We start from the raw sequence: 14589 nt of genomic DNA, 5'->3' as shown, positions 1-14589 counted from the left end.
GTGGTGGTGGAGGGTTACCAGTCTAGTGTAGAGTGGTGGCGGTGGAGGGTTACCAGTCTAGTGTAGAGTGGTGGCGGGTTACCAGTCTAGTGTAGAGTGGTGGTGGGGTTACCAGTCTAGTGTAGAGTGGTGGCGGGTTACCAGTCTAGTGTAGAGTGGTGGCGGGTTACCAGTCTAGTGTAGAGTGGTGGTGGTGGGGTTACCAGTCTAGTGTAGAGTGGTGGTGGTGGCGGGTTACCAGTCTAGTGTAGAGTGGTGGCGGGTTACCAGTCTAGTGTAGAGTGGTGGTGGCGGGTTACCAGTCTAGTGTAGAGTGGTGGAGGGTTACCAGTCTAGTGTAGAGTGGTGGCGGGTTACCAGTCTAGTGTAGAGTGGTGGCGGGTTACCAGTCTAGTGTAGAGTGGTGGCGGGTTACCAGTCTAGTGTAGAGTGGTGGCGGGTTACCAGTCTAGTGTAGAGTGGTGGTGGTGGTGGTGGAGGGTTACCAGTCTAGTGTAGAGTGGTGGTGGTGGAGGGTTACCAGTCTAGTGTAGAGTGGTGGTGGTGGTGGAGGGTTACCAGTCTAGTGTAGAGTGGTGGTGGTGGAGGGTTACCAGTCTAGTGTAGAGTGGTGGTGGAGGGTTACCAGTCTAGTGTAGAGTGGTGGTGGAGGGTTACCAGTCTAGTGTAGAGTGGTGGTGGAGGGTTACCAGTCTAGTGTAGAGTGGTGGTGGAGGGTTACCAGTCTAGTGTAGAGTGGTGGCGGTGGAGGGTTACCAGTCTAGTGTAGAGTGGTGGTGGTGGAGGGTTACCAGTCTAGTGTAGAGTGGTGGTGGTGGAGGGTTACCAGTCTAGTGTAGAGTGGTGGTGGTGGAGGGTTACCAGTCTAGTGTAGAGTGGTGGTGGTGGTGGAGGGTTACCAGTCTAGTGTAGAGTGGTGGTGGAGGGTTACCAGTCTAGTGTAGAGTGGTGGTGGAGGGTTACCAGTCTAGTGTAGAGTGGTGGTGGAGGGTTACCAGTCTAGTGTAGAGTGGTGGTGGAGGGTTACCAGTCTAGTGTAGAGTGGTGGTGGAGGGTTACCAGTCTAGTGTAGAGTGGTGGTGGAGGTTACCAGTCTAGTGTAGAGTGGTGGTGGAGGGTTACCAGTCTAGTGTAGAGTGGTGGTGGAGGGTTACCAGTCTAGTGTAGAGTGGTGGTGGAGGGTTACCAGTCTAGTGGAGAGTGGTGGTGGAGGGTTACCAGTCTAGTGTAGAGTGGTGGTGGTGGAGGGTTACCAGTCTAGTGTAGAGTGGTGGTGGTGGAGGGTTACCAGTCTAGTGTAGAGTGGTGGTGGTGGAGGGTTACCAGTCTAGTGTAGAGTGGTGGTGGAGGGTTACCAGTCTAGTGTAGAGTGATGGTGGTGGAGGGTTACCAGTCTAGTGTAGAGTGGTGGTGGTGGAGGGTTACCCGTCTAGTGTAGAGTGGTGGTGGAGGGTTACCAGTCTAGTGTAGAGTGGTGGTGGAGGGTTACCAGTCTAGTGTAGAGTGGTGGTGGAGGGTTACCAGTCTAGTGTAGAGTGGTGGTGGTGGAGGGTTACCAGTCTAGTGTAGAGTGGTGGTGGTGGAGGGTTACCAGTCTAGTGTAGAGTGGTGGTGGAGGGTTACCCGTCTAGTGTAGAGTGGTGGCGGTGGAGGAGGAGGGTTACCCGTCTAGTGTAGAGTGGTGGTGGAGGGTTACCCGTCTAGTGTAGAGTGGTGGCGGTGGAGGAGGAGGGTTACCAGTCTAGTGTAGAGTGGTGGTGGAGGGTTACCAGTCTAGTGTAGAGTGGTGGTGGAGGGTTACCAGTCTAGTGTAGAGTGGTGGTGGAGGGTTACCAGTCTAGTGTAGAGTGGTGGTGGAGGGTTACCAGTCTAGTGTAGAGTGGTGGTGGAGGGTTACCAGTCTAGTGTAGAGTGGTGGCGGGTTACCAGTCTAGTGTAGAGTGGTGGCGGGTTACCAGTCTAGTGTAGAGTGGTGGCGGGTTACCAGTCTAGTGTAGAGTGGTGGCGGGTTACCAGTCTAGTGTAGAGTGGTGGCGGGTTACCAGTCTAGTGTAGAGTGGTGGTGGTGGAGGGTTACCAGTCTAGTGTAGAGTGGTGGTGGTGGAGGGTTACCAGTCTAGTGTAGAGTGGTGGTGGAGGGTTACCAGTCTAGTGTAGAGTGGTGGAGGGTTACCAGTCTAGTGTAGAGTGGTGGAGGGTTACCAGTCTAGTGTAGAGTGGTGGCGGGTTACCAGTCTAGTGTAGAGTGGTGGCGGGTTACCAGTCTAGTGTAGAGTGGTGGCGGGTTACCAGTCTAGTGTAGAGTGGTGGCGGGTTACCAGTCTAGTGTAGAGTGGTGGCGGGTTACCAGTCAGTCTAGTGTAGAGTGGTGGTGGGTTACCAGTCTAGTGTAGAGTGGTGGTGGTGGTGGTTACCAGTCTAGTGTAGAGTGGTGGCGGTGGAGGGTTACCAGTCTAGTGTAGAGTGGTGGTGGAGGGTTACCAGTCTAGTGTAGAGTGGTGGTGGAGGGTTACCAGTCTAGTGTAGAGTGGTGGTGGAGGGTTACCAGTCTAGTGTAGAGTGGTGGTGGAGGGTTACCAGTCGAGTGTAGAGTGGTGGCGGTGGAGGGTTACCAGTCTAGTTTAGAGTGGTGGTGGTGGAGGGTTACCAGTCTAGTGTAGAGTGGTGGTGGTGGAGGGTTACCAGTCTAGTGTAGAGTGGTGGTGGTGGTGGAGGGTTACCAGTCTAGTGTAGAGTGGTGGTGGTGGTGGAGGGTTACCAGTCTAGTGTAGAGTGGTGGTGGTGGAGGGTTACCAGTCTAGTGTAGAGTGGTGGTGGAGGGTTACCAGTCTAGTGTAGAGTGGTGGTGGAGGGTTACCAGTCTAGTGTAGAGTGGTGGTGGTGGAGGGTTACCAGTCTAGTGTAGAGTGGTGGTGGAGGGTTACCAGTCTAGTGTAGAGTGGTGGTGGAGGGTTACCAGTCTAGTGTAGAGTGGTGGTGGTGGAGGGTTACCCGTCTAGTGTAGAGTGGTGGTGGAGGGTTACCAGTCTAGTGTAGAGTGGTGGTGGGTTACCAGTCTAGTGTAGAGTGGTGGTGGGTTACCAGTCTAGTGTAGAGTGGTGGTGGAGGGTTACCAGTCTAGTGTAGAGTGATGGTGGTGGAGGGTTACCAGTCTAGTGTAGAGTGGTGGTGGTGGAGGGTTACCAGTCTAGTGTAGAGTGGTGGTGGAGGGTTACCAGTCTAGTGTAGAGTGGTGGTGGAGGGTTACCAGTCTAGTGTAGAGTGGTGGTGGAGGGTTACCAGTCTAGTGTAGAGTGGTGGTGGAGGGTTACCAGTCTAGTGTTACCAGAGTGGTGGTGGTGGAGGGTTACCAGTCTAGTGTAGAGTGGTGGTGGAGGGTTACCAGTCTAGTGTAGAGTGGTGGTGGTGGAGGGTTACCAGTCTAGTGTAGAGTGGTGGTGGAGGGTTACCAGTCTAGTGTAGAGTGGTGGTGGAGGGTTACCAGTCTAGTGTAGAGTGGTGGTGGAGGGTTACCAGTCTAGTGTAGAGTGGTGGTGGAGGGTTACCAGTCTAGTGTAGAGTGGTGGTGGTGGAGGGTTACCAGTCTAGTGTAGAGTGGTGGTGGAGGGTTACCAGTCTAGTGTAGAGTGGTGGTGGAGGGTTACCAGTCTAGTGTAGAGTGGTGGTGGTGGAGGGTTACCAGTCTAGTGTAGAGTGGTGGTGGAGGGTTACCAGTCTAGTGTAGAGTGGTGGTGGTGGAGGGTTACCAGTCTAGTGTAGAGTGGTGGTGGTGGAGGGTTACCAGTCTAGTGTAGAGTGGTGGTGGAGGGTTACCAGTCTAGTGTAGAGTGGTGGTGGTGGAGGGTTACCAGTCTAGTGTAGAGTGGTGGTGGAGGGTTACCAGTCTAGTGTAGAGTGGTGGTGGTGGAGGGTTACCAGTCTAGTGTAGAGTGGTGGTGGTGGAGGGTTACCAGTCTAGTGTAGAGTGGTGGTGGTGGAGGGTTACCAGTCTAGTGTAGAGTGGTGGTGGAGGGTTACCCGTCTAGTGTAGAGTGGTGGTGGAGGGTTACCAGTCTAGTGTAGAGTGGTGGTGGAGGGTTACCAGTCTAGTGTAGAGTGGTGGTGGAGGGTTACCAGTCTAGTGTAGAGTGGTGGTGGAGGGTTACCAGTCTAGTGTAGAGTGGTGGTGGTGGAGGGTTACCAGTCTAGTGTAGAGTGGTGGTGGAGGGTTACCAGTCTAGTGTAGAGTGGTGGTGGAGGGTTACCAGTCTAGTGTAGAGTGGTGGAGGGTTACCAGTCTAGTGTAGAGTGGTGGTGGAGGGTTACCAGTCTAGTGTAGAGTGGTGGTGGAGGGTTACCAGTCTAGTGTAGAGTGGTGGTGGAGGGTTACCAGTCTAGTGTAGAGTGGTGGTGGAGGGTTACCAGTCTAGTGTAGAGTGGTGGTGGAGGGTTACCAGTCTAGTGTGCACAGTGGTGGTGGAGGGTTACCAGTCTAGTGTAGAGTGGTGGAGGGTTACCAGTCTAGAGTGGTGGTGGAGGGTTACCAGTCTAGTGTAGAGTGGTGGTGGAGGGTTACCAGTCTAGTGTAGAGTGGTGGTGGAGGGTTACCAGTCTAGTGTAGAGTGGTGGTGGAGGGTTACCAGTCTAGTGGTGGTGGTGTAGAGTGGTGGTGGAGGGTTACCAGTCTAGTGTAGAGTGGTGGTGGAGGGTTACCAGTCTAGTGTAGAGTGGTGGTGGAGGGTTACCAGTCTAGTGTAGAGTGGTGGTGGAGGGTTACCAGTCTAGTGTAGAGTGGTGGTGGAGGGTTACCAGTCTAGTGTAGAGTGGTGGTGGAGGGTTACCAGTCAGTGTAGAGTGGTGGTGGAGGGTTACCAGAGTGGTGGTGGAGGGTTACCAGTCTAGTGTAGAGTGGTGGTGGAGGGGTTACCAGTCTAGTGTAGAGTGGTGGTGGAGGGTTAGCAGTCTAGTGTAGAGTGGTGGTGGAGGGTTACCAGTCTAGTGTAGTGGTGGTGGTGGGGGGTTACCAGTCTAGTGTAGAGTGGTGGAGGGTTACCAGTCTAGTGTAGAGTGGTGGTGGTGGAGGGTTACCAGTCTAGTGTAGAGTGGTGGTGGTGGAGGGTTACCAGTCTAGTGTAGAGTGGTGGTGGAGGGTTACCAGTCTAGTGTAGAGTGGTGGTGGAGGGGGTTACCAGTCTAGTGTAGAGTGGTGGTGGAGGGTTACCAGTCTAGTGTAGAGTGGTGGTGGGGGTTACCAGTCTAGTGCAGAGTGGTGGTGGAGGGTTACCAGTCTAGTGTAGAGTGGTGGTGGAGGGTTACCAGTCTAGTGTAGAGTGGTGGTGGAGGGTTACCAGTCTAGTGTAGAGTGGTGGTGGAGGTTACCAGTCTAGTGTAGAGTGGTGGTGGAGGGTTACCAGTCTAGTGTAGAGTGGTGGTGGGAGGTTACCAGTCTAGAGTGGTGTAGAGTGGTGGTGGTGGAGGGTTACCAGTCTAGTGTAGAGTGGTGGTGGAGGGTTGCCAGTCTAGTGTAGAGTGGTGGTGGGAGGGTTACCAGTCTAGTGTAGAGTGGTGGTGGGGGGTTACCAGTCTAGTGTAGTGGAGGTGGTGGAGGGTTACCAGTCTAGTGTAGAGTGGTGGTGGAGGGTTACCAGTCTAGTGTAGAGTGGTGGTGGTGGAGGGTTACCAGTCTAGTGTAGAGTGGTGGTGGAGGGTTACCAGTCTAGTGTAGAGTGGTGGTGGAGGGTTACCAGTCTAGTGTAGAGTGGTGGTGGTGGGTTACCAGTCTAGTGTAGAGTGGTGGTGGTAGAGTGGTGGTGGACCAGTCTAGTGCAGAGAGTGGTGGTGGAGGGTTACCAGTCTAGTGTAGAGTGGTGGTGGAGGGTTACCAGTCTAGTGTAGAGTGGTGGTGGTGGAGGGTTACCAGTCTAGTGTAGAGTGGTGGTGGAGGGTTACCAGTCTAGTGTAGTTACCAGTGAGTGGTGGTGGTGGGGTTACCAGTCTAGTGTAGAGTGGTGGTGGTGGGTTACCAGTCCAGTGGTGGTGTACCAGTCTAGAGTGGTGGTGGTGGAGGTTACCAGTCTAGTGTAGAGAGTGGTGGTGGAGGGTTACCAGTCTAGTGTAGAGTGGTGGTGGTGGAGGGTTACCAGTCTAGTGTAGAGTGGTGGTGGAGGGTTACCAGTCTAGTGTAGAGTGGTGGTGGTGGAGGGTTACCAGTCTAGTGTAGAGTGGTGGTGGTGGAGGTTACCAGTCTAGTGTAGAGTGGTGGTGGAGGGTTACCAGTCTAGTGTAGAGTGGTGGTGGTGGTTACCAGTCTAGTGTAGAGTGGTGGTGGAGGGTTACCAGTCTAGTGTAGAGTGGTGGTGGTGGAGGGTTACCAGTCTAGTGTAGAGTGGTGGTGGTGGAGGGTTACCAGTCTAGTGTAGAGTGGTGGTGGAGGGTTACCAGTCTAGTGTAGGTGGTGGTGGAGGGTTACCAGTCTAGTGTAGAGTGGTGGTGGTGGAGGGTTACCAGTCTAGTGTAGAGTGGTGGTGGAGGGTTACCAGTCTAGTGTAGAGTGGTGGTGGAGGGTTACCAGTCTAGTGTAGAGTGGTGGTGGAGGGTTACCAGTCTAGTGTAGAGTGGTGGTGGAGGGTTACCAGTCTAGTGTAGAGTGGTGGTGGAGGGTTACCAGTCTAGTGTAGAGTGGTGGTGGAGGGTTACCAGTCCAGTCTAGAGTGTGGTGGTGGAGGGTTACCAGTCTGTGTGGAGTGGGGTGGTACCAGTCTAGTGTAGAGTGGTGGTGGAGGGTTACCAGTCTAGTGTAGAGTGGTGGTGGTGGAGGGTTACCAGTCTAGTGTAGAGTGGTGGTGGAGGGTTACCAGTCTAGTGTAGAGTGGTGGTGGAGGGTTACCAGTCTAGAGTGTAGGTTACCAGTCTAGTGTAGAGTGGTGGTGGAGGGTTACCAGTCTAGTGTAGAGTGGTGGTGGAGGGTTACCAGTCTAGTGTAGAGTGGTGGTGGTGGAGGGTTACCAGTCTAGTGTAGAGTGGTGGAGGGTTACCAGTCTAGTGTAGAGTGGTGGTGGAGGGTTACCAGTCTAGTGTAGAGTGGTGGTGGAGGGTTACCAGTCTAGTGTAGAGTGGTGGTGGAGGGTTACCAGTCTAGTGTAGAGTGGTGGTGGAGGGTTACCAGTCTAGTGTAGAGTGGTGGTGGAGGGTTACCAGTCTAGTGTAGAGTGGTGGTGGAGGGTTACCAGTCTAGTGTAGAGTGGTGGTGGAGGGTTACCAGTCTAGTGTAGAGTGGTGGTGGAGAGTTACCAGTCTAGTGTAGAGTGGTGGTGGGGTTACCAGTCTAGTGTAGAGTGGTGGTGGAGGGTTACCAGTCTAGTGTAGAGTGGTGGTGGAGGGTTACCAGTCTAGTGTAGAGTGGTGGTGGAGGGTTACCAGTCTAGTGTAGAGTGATGGTGGAGGGTTACCCGTCTAGTGTAGAGTGGTGGTGGAGGGTTACCAGTCTAGTGTAGAGTGGTGGTGGAGGGTTACCAGTCTAGTGTAGAGTGGTGGTGGAGGGTTAGCAGTCTAGTGTAGAGTGGTGGTGGAGGGTTACCAGTCTAGTGTAGTGGTGGTGGTGGGGGGTTACCAGTCTAGTGTAGAGTGGTGGAGGGTTACCAGTCTAGTGTAGAGTGGTGGTGGTGGAGGGTTACCCGTCTAGTGTAGAGTGGTGGTGGAGGGTTACCCGTCTAGTGTAGAGTGGTGGTGGTGGAGGGGGGTTACCCGTCTAGTGTAGAGTGGTGGTGGTGGAGGGGGGTTACCCGTCTAGTGTAGAGTGGTGGTGGAGGGTTACCAGTCTAGTGTAGAGTGGTGGTGGGGGGTTACCAGTCTAGTGTAGAGTGGTGGTGGGGGGTTACCAGTCTAGTGTAGAGTGGTGGTGGGGGGTTACCAGTCTAGTGCAGAGTGGTGGTGGAGGGTTACCAGTCTAGTGTAGAGTGGTGGTGGAGGGTTACCAGTCTAGTGTAGAGTGGTGGTGGAGGGTTACCAGTCTAGTGTAGAGTGGTGGTGGAGGGTTACCAGTCTAGTGCAGAGTGGTGGTGGAGGGTTACCAGTCTAGTGTAGAGTGGTGGTGGAGGGTTGCCAGTCTAGTGTAGAGTGGTGGTGGGGGGTTACCAGTCTAGTGTAGAGTGGTGGTGGGGGGTTACCAGTCTAGTGTAGAGTGGTGGTGGTGGGTTACCAGTCTAGTGTAGAGTGATGGTGGTGGAGGGTTACCAGTCTAGTGTAGAGTGGTGGTGGAGGGTTACCAGTCTAGTGTAGAGTGGTGGTGGTGGAGGGTTACCAGTCTAGTGTAGAGTGGTGGTGGAGGGTTACCAGTCTAGTGTAGAGTGGTGGAGGAGGGTTACCAGTCTAGTGTAGAGTGGTGGTGGAGGGTTACTAGTCTAGTGTAGAGTGGTGGTGGAGGGTTACCAGTCTAGTGTAGAGTGGTGGTGGAGGGTTACCAGTCTAGTGTAGAGTGGTGGTGGAGGGTTACCAGTCTAGTGTAGAGTGGTGGTGGAGGGTTACCAGTCTAGTGTAGAGTGGTGGTGGAGGGTTACCAGTCTAGTGTAGAGTGGTGGTGGAGGGTTACCAGTCTAGTGTAGAGTGGTGGTGGTGGTGGGTTACCAGTCTAGTGTAGAGTGGTGGTGGTGGGTTACCAGTCTAGTGTAGAGTGGTGGTGGTGGGTTACCAGTCTAGTGTAGAGTGGTGGTGGAGGGTTACCAGTCTAGTGTAGAGTGATGGTGGTGGAGGGTTACCAGTCTAGTGTAGAGTGGTGGTGGTGGAGGGTTACCAGTCTAGTGTAGAGTGGTGGTGGAGGGTTACCAGTCTAGTGTAGAGTGGTGGTGGTGGAGGGTTACCCGTCTAGTGTAGAGTGGTGGTGGAGGGTTACCAGTCTAGTGTAGAGTGGTGGTGGTGGAGGGTTACCAGTCTAGTGTAGAGTGGTGGTGGAGGGTTACCAGTCTAGTGTAGAGTGATGGTGGTGGAGGGTTACCAGTCTAGTGTAGAGTGGTGGTGGTGGAGGGTTACCCGTCTAGTGTAGAGTGGTGGTGGAGGGTTACCAGTCTAGTGTAGAGTGGTGGTGGAGGGTTACCAGTCTAGTGTAGAGTGGTGGTGGAGGGTTACCAGTCTAGTGTAGAGTGGTGGTGGTGGAGGGTTACCAGTCTAGTGTAGAGTGGTGGTGGAGGTTTACCCGTCTAGTGTAGAGTGGTGGCGGTGGAGGAGGAGGGTTACCCGTCTAGTGTAGAGTGGTGGTGGAGGGTTACCCGTCTAGTGTAGAGTGGTGGTGGTGGAGGGTTACCCGTCTAGTGTAGAGTGGTGGTGGTGGAGGGTTACCCGTCTAGTGTAGAGTGGTGGTGGTGGAGGGTTACCAGTCTAGTGTAGAGTGGTGGTGGTGGAGGGTTACCAGTCTAGTGTAGAGTGGTGGTGGAGGGTTACCAGTCTAGTGTAGAGTGGTGGTGGAGGGTTACCAGTCTAGTGTAGAGTGGTGGTGGAGGGTTACCAGTCTAGTGTAGAGTGGTGGTGGAGGGTTACCAGTCTAGTGTAGAGTGGTGGTGGTGGAGGGTTACCAGTCTAGTGTAGAGTGGTGGTGGAGGGTTACCAGTCTAGTGTAGAGTGGTGGAGGAGGGTTACCAGTCTAGTGTAGAGTGGTGGTGGTGGGTTACCAGTCTAGTGTAGAGTGGTGGTGGTGGAGGGTTACCAGTCTAGTGTAGAGTGGTGGTGGAGGGTTACCAGTCTAGTGTAGAGTGGTGGTGGAGGGTTACCAGTCTAGTGTAGAGTGGTGGTGGAGGGTTACCAGTCTAGTGTAGAGTGGTGGTGGAGGGTTACCAGTCTAGTGTAGAGTGGTGGTGGAGGGTTACCAGTCTAGTGTAGAGTGGTGGTGGAGGGTTACCAGTCTAGTGTAGAGTGGTGGTGGAGGGTTACCAGTCTAGTGTAGAGTGGTGGTGGAGGGTTACCAGTCTAGTGTAGAGTGGTGGTGGTGGAGGGTTACCAGTCTAGTGTAGAGTGGTGGTGGTGGAGGGTTACCAGTCTAGTGTAGAGTGGTGGTGGTACCAGGTGGAGTGGTGGTGGTGGAGGGTTACCAGTCTAGTGTAGAGTGGTGGTGGAGGGTTACCCGTCTAGTGTAGAGTGGTGGCGGTGGAGGAGGAGGGTTACCCGTCTAGTGTAGAGTGGTGGTGGAGGGTTACCCGTCTAGTGTAGAGTGGTGGTGGTGGAGGGTTACCCGTCTAGTGTAGAGTGGTGGTGGTGGAGGGTTACCAGTCTAGTGTAGAGTGGTGGTGGTGGAGGGTTACCAGTCTAGTGTAGAGTGGTGGTGGAGGGTTACCAGTCTAGTGTAGAGTGGTGGTGGAGGGTTACCAGTCTAGTGTAGAGTGGTGGTGGAGGGTTACCAGTCTAGTGTAGAGTGGTGGTGGAGGGTTACCAGTCTAGTGTAGAGTGGTGGTGGAGGGTTACCAGTCTAGTGTAGAGTGGTGGTGGAGGGTTACCAGTCTAGTGTAGAGTGGTGGAGGAGGGTTACCAGTCTATTGTAGAGTGGTGGTGGAGGGTTACTAGTCTAGTGTAGAGTGGTGGTGGAGGGTTACCAGTCTAGTGTAGAGTGGTGGTGGAGGGTTACCAGTCTAGTGTAGAGTGGTGGTGGAGGGTTACCAGTCTAGTGTAGAGTGGTGGTGGAGGGTTACCAGTCTAGTGTAGAGTGGTGGTGGAGGGTTACCAGTCTAGTGTAGAGTGGTGGTGGAGGGTTACCAGTCTAGTGTAGAGTGGTGGTGGAGGGTTACCAGTCTAGTGTAGAGTGGTGGTGGAGGGTTACCAGTCTAGTGTAGAGTGGTGGTGGAGGGTTACCAGTCTAGTGTAGAGTGGTGGTGGTGGAGGGTTACCAGTCTAGTGTAGAGTGGTGGTGGTGGAGGGTTACCAGTCTAGTGTAGAGTGGTGGTGGTGGAGGGTTACCAGTCTAGTGTAGAGTGGTGGTGGAGGGTTACCAGTCTAGTGTAGAGTGGTGGTGGAGGGTTACCAGTCTAGTGTAGAGTGGTGGTGGAGGGTTACCAGTCTAGTGTAGAGTGGTGGTGGTGGTGGAGGGTTACCAGTCTAGTGTAGAGTGGTGGTGGAGGGTTACCAGTCTAGTGTAGAGTGGTGGTGGAGGGTTACCAGTCTAGTGTAGAGTGGTGGTGGAGGGTTACCAGTCTAGTGTAGAGTGGTGGTGGTGGAGGGTTACCAGTCTAGTGTAGAGTGGTGGTGGAGGGTTACCTGCCCTGCTAGAGCTTCCCCGGTCAACTGTATGTGGTGTTATTGTGGAAATGTCTAGGAGCAACAACGGCGCACCCGCGAAGTGGTAGGCCACACAAGCTCACAGAACGGGACAGCCAAGTGCTGAAGTGCATTGCGTGTAAACATAGTCTGTCCTCGGTTGCAACACTCCACTACCGAGTTCCAAACTACCTCTGGAAGCAACGTCAGTACAAGAACTGTTCGTCGGGAGCTTCATGAAATGGGTTTCCATGGCCGAGCATGAATCACACAAGCCTAAGATCACCATGTTCAATGCCAAGTGTCGGCTGGAGTGGTGTAAAGGAGTGGTGTAAAGCTCACCGTTATTGGACTATGGCGCAGTGGAAACGCGTTCTCTGGAGTGATGAATCACACTTCACCATCTGGCATGTCTGACGGACAAATCTGGGTTTGGCAGATACCAGAAGAACGTTACCTGCCCCAATGCATAGTACCAACTGTAAAGTTTGGTGGATGAGGAATAATGGTCTGGAGTTGCTTTCATGGTTCGGGCTAGGCCTCTTAATTACAGTGAAGGGAAATCTTAACGCTATAGCTTACAAGGACATTCTAGACTAATCTGTGCTTCCAACTTTGTGGCAACAGTTTGGTTTGTAGAAGGCCCTTTCCTGTTTCAGCATGACAATGCCCCCACGCACAAAGCGAGGTTCATACAAAAACACCTTTGGGATGAATTGGAACAGCAAGAGCGAGAGACGTGGACCAGTCCTGACTTGTCTCACTGCACCAGGAAAGGAATGTGTTAACCAGAGCCTGATCAGTTCACCACTTAGACCTTGTCAGTCTGGTGATGAATGGTGCTTGCTCACCATTACTCTGTGCTATGGGTGTGTGCTTGCTCACCATAACGCTGTGCTAGGAGTGTGTGCTTGCTCACCATAACGCTGTGCTAGGAGTGTGTGCTTGCTCACCATAACGCTGTGCTAGGAGTGTGTGCTTGCTCACCATAACGCTGTGCTAGGAGTGTGTGCTTGCTCACCATAACGCTGTGCTAGGAGTGTGTGTCAAATGGCTCCCTGTCATATGGGATGCAGCCTACGATTCAACCACGGCATTGAGCCATTTTCCTAGATAAGCAACATAGTGAATGAGGAGACAGTATCTTGTAAACAGGAAACAACCCCAGGGATAACTGCTTGTTATTTGGCGCCATAAGAGTCAACAGGAATGTATTAGTTATCAGCAGCTTGTTGTGAAAGCAGAACAGAACAGAGGCCTGTGTTCTAGAACCAGAAGCTAACAACAGAGGCCTGTGTTCTAGAACCAGAAGCTAACAGAGGCCTGTGTTCTAGAACCAGAAGCTAACAACAGAGGCCTGTGTTCTAGAACCAGAAGCTAAGAACAGAGGCCTGTGTTCTAGAACCAGAACCTAACAACAGAGGGGTGTGTTCTAGAACCAGAACCTAAATGGCTTGCTGAGCTTCACTGAGAATGAGGGGTGGGAGAGCCACTGTGACCCAGATAGCTCAGTGAGTTGATGCATGGAGGTTCTGCCTGGCTGCGTCCTCATTTTCAGCCCTTTGTCCTAGTTTTGTTAAAAAAAACTTGAAGACTCTGTCTGCCCAAACTTCCTCTCTCCACTAAATCACGGGAAGCATTACAGTGTGTGTGTGGCTTTTTGTTACTTAAAGTTGTCTGGTTTTTGTTATCTAACGTCACAAAGCCTTGTTTCACCCTTAATTGACTACAAGGTCACTGACCCCTGATTTACAAGCTAATTGAGTTTCAAGTTTACTCCCTTTAGACACTGACAGAAATGAACAGGGAGGGAGACAGGCATGCCTGAAGTTCAGCAACATGCAGGCTCATGGTACATAAAACACACACACTCCCAACACCACTACTTACTTGGAGAGGGAAACACCACCTGCTTTCCCTATGAGTTCCTCATGGTGAAGCACCGCCTCGTTCCAGGGAATGTCCAGGAATTTGAGCAGCGTCCTCATCCACTTCTCTGGATGGAGCACCAGCTGTTCATAATGCACCGGCAGACACTTGTCTGAGGCATCCAGGCACTGAGTGTACATGGTCTCTATGGCCCTGTTCCACTTGGTCAGGCAGTCTCTGTAGCTGCCCAGGTCAAAGCCAGCGATCGTCACCTTACGGGAGATCATCGAATGGACCGAGGCGCGTCCGTCCCGGATCATGAGCACGAACTTGGCGTGCGGGAAGATCTTAGCCAGGTAGGAGAGGGACTTCAGAGCGAAGGGGTCCTTGTTACAGAGGAAGTTGGCGGGTTCGCCGTGCTTCACGATGACCTCTAGGAGGAAGGCCTGCATGGCGGCGTCCAGGACCTCGTCCGTCACCCCAGCCTCGTCCAGACGCATCTTCTCCCTCCCCGACCGCGACCACATCTGTTTCATGGCCAGGATACGTGGAATAACCCTGGTCTCCTCTCCACAACGAACCTCGGGGTGAGCGTCCAGCATGGCTCTCATCAACGTGGTCCCACTCCTGGGAACACCTCCAATGAACACTAGGGGCATGTCCTTGTTGTAGACGAATGGAGCGGAGAGGTTATGGCCCCCAGGACCAGAGCCCCGCAGGATGGCGGAGGAGCCCAACGAGCCGCCCAGGAGGACCCCTCCCGGCCCCTGAAGGCCCCCCAGAACCCCTTGGTCCCCAGGCTGGCTGCTGCGCTCCTCGATGCGGTGGTGACACTCCATGGCGTGACGACCCAAGTAGAAGACTGTGACTGAGCTGATGACCAGACAGGCCACCAGCAGGTTCTGCTTCAGCTTCCCCATCATCACCATCTCAGGACCACGGAGGGGTGAGGATGGAGGTGTATCAGAGGAGGTAATGTTGGAGTAGAGGAGGAGGAGGAGGGGAGAAGGGAAGGGGATAGGGGGGGGGAGAAGCAGAGGGTCCCTCCCTTCAAGGTTGGCAGTGGGGGACAGAGTGTGGCGGGTGTTCCTCAGTGGTCAGCGCTCGGCGAGTGCCCAGCTCCATCAGGCCTGGGGAAGGACAGAACAGAACAAAATGTATTATTCTAGAATATAATCCAGTGAGTGAATAGAATTAGCCCTCGGAACAGTAGAACATGGCAACTTTAAAAACAGATCTTGGAATCCTAAATAATTTGTACACTGCTGGAAGAAATGCTGCTATTCGGGCTAGAACCAAAAAGGGTTCAATGGATCAGTTCATATATGGTCCAAAAAAAAAATGAAAAAAAGAAAGGCTGTTCAGAACTGAAAAACATCCTCAGAGTCAGCATTATACTGTACTGACCCATCTCCACAGAGCACAGTCAAAACTATGAACCAGAGCTGTACACCTTATTTTGTATCATCATATTAGTTCAATGTATAAAAAGTTTTGGAAGAAAAAAAA

The 14589-nt window shown here is 53.1% G+C and overlaps 1 protein-coding gene across 4 annotated transcripts in view; it reads right to left on the bottom strand.

Annotated features, from left to right (window-relative positions):
- LOC115125128 (protein-tyrosine sulfotransferase 1) overlaps positions 1 to 14589 on the bottom strand; it is a 132592-nt gene that overhangs the window by 79563 nt on the left and 38440 nt on the right. For all 4 annotated transcript variants that reach the window (XM_065000587.1, XM_065000586.1, XM_065000589.1 and 1 more), the window contains exon 2: positions 13102 to 14210. In XM_065000587.1, coding sequence (XP_064856659.1) covers positions 13102 to 14009 — 908 coding nt within the window. In that variant the 5' untranslated portion in view covers positions 14010 to 14210. The remainder of the gene's footprint in view (positions 1 to 13101; positions 14211 to 14589) is intronic.

The sequence above is a fragment of the Oncorhynchus nerka genome, linkage group LG14 (genome assembly GCF_034236695.1).
Source record: "Oncorhynchus nerka isolate Pitt River linkage group LG14, Oner_Uvic_2.0, whole genome shotgun sequence".
Classification (NCBI taxonomy): Eukaryota; Metazoa; Chordata; class Actinopteri; order Salmoniformes; family Salmonidae; genus Oncorhynchus; species Oncorhynchus nerka.
The sequence above is the reverse complement of the archived record's forward strand: the minus strand, read 5'-3'. Positions and strand labels throughout refer to the sequence as shown.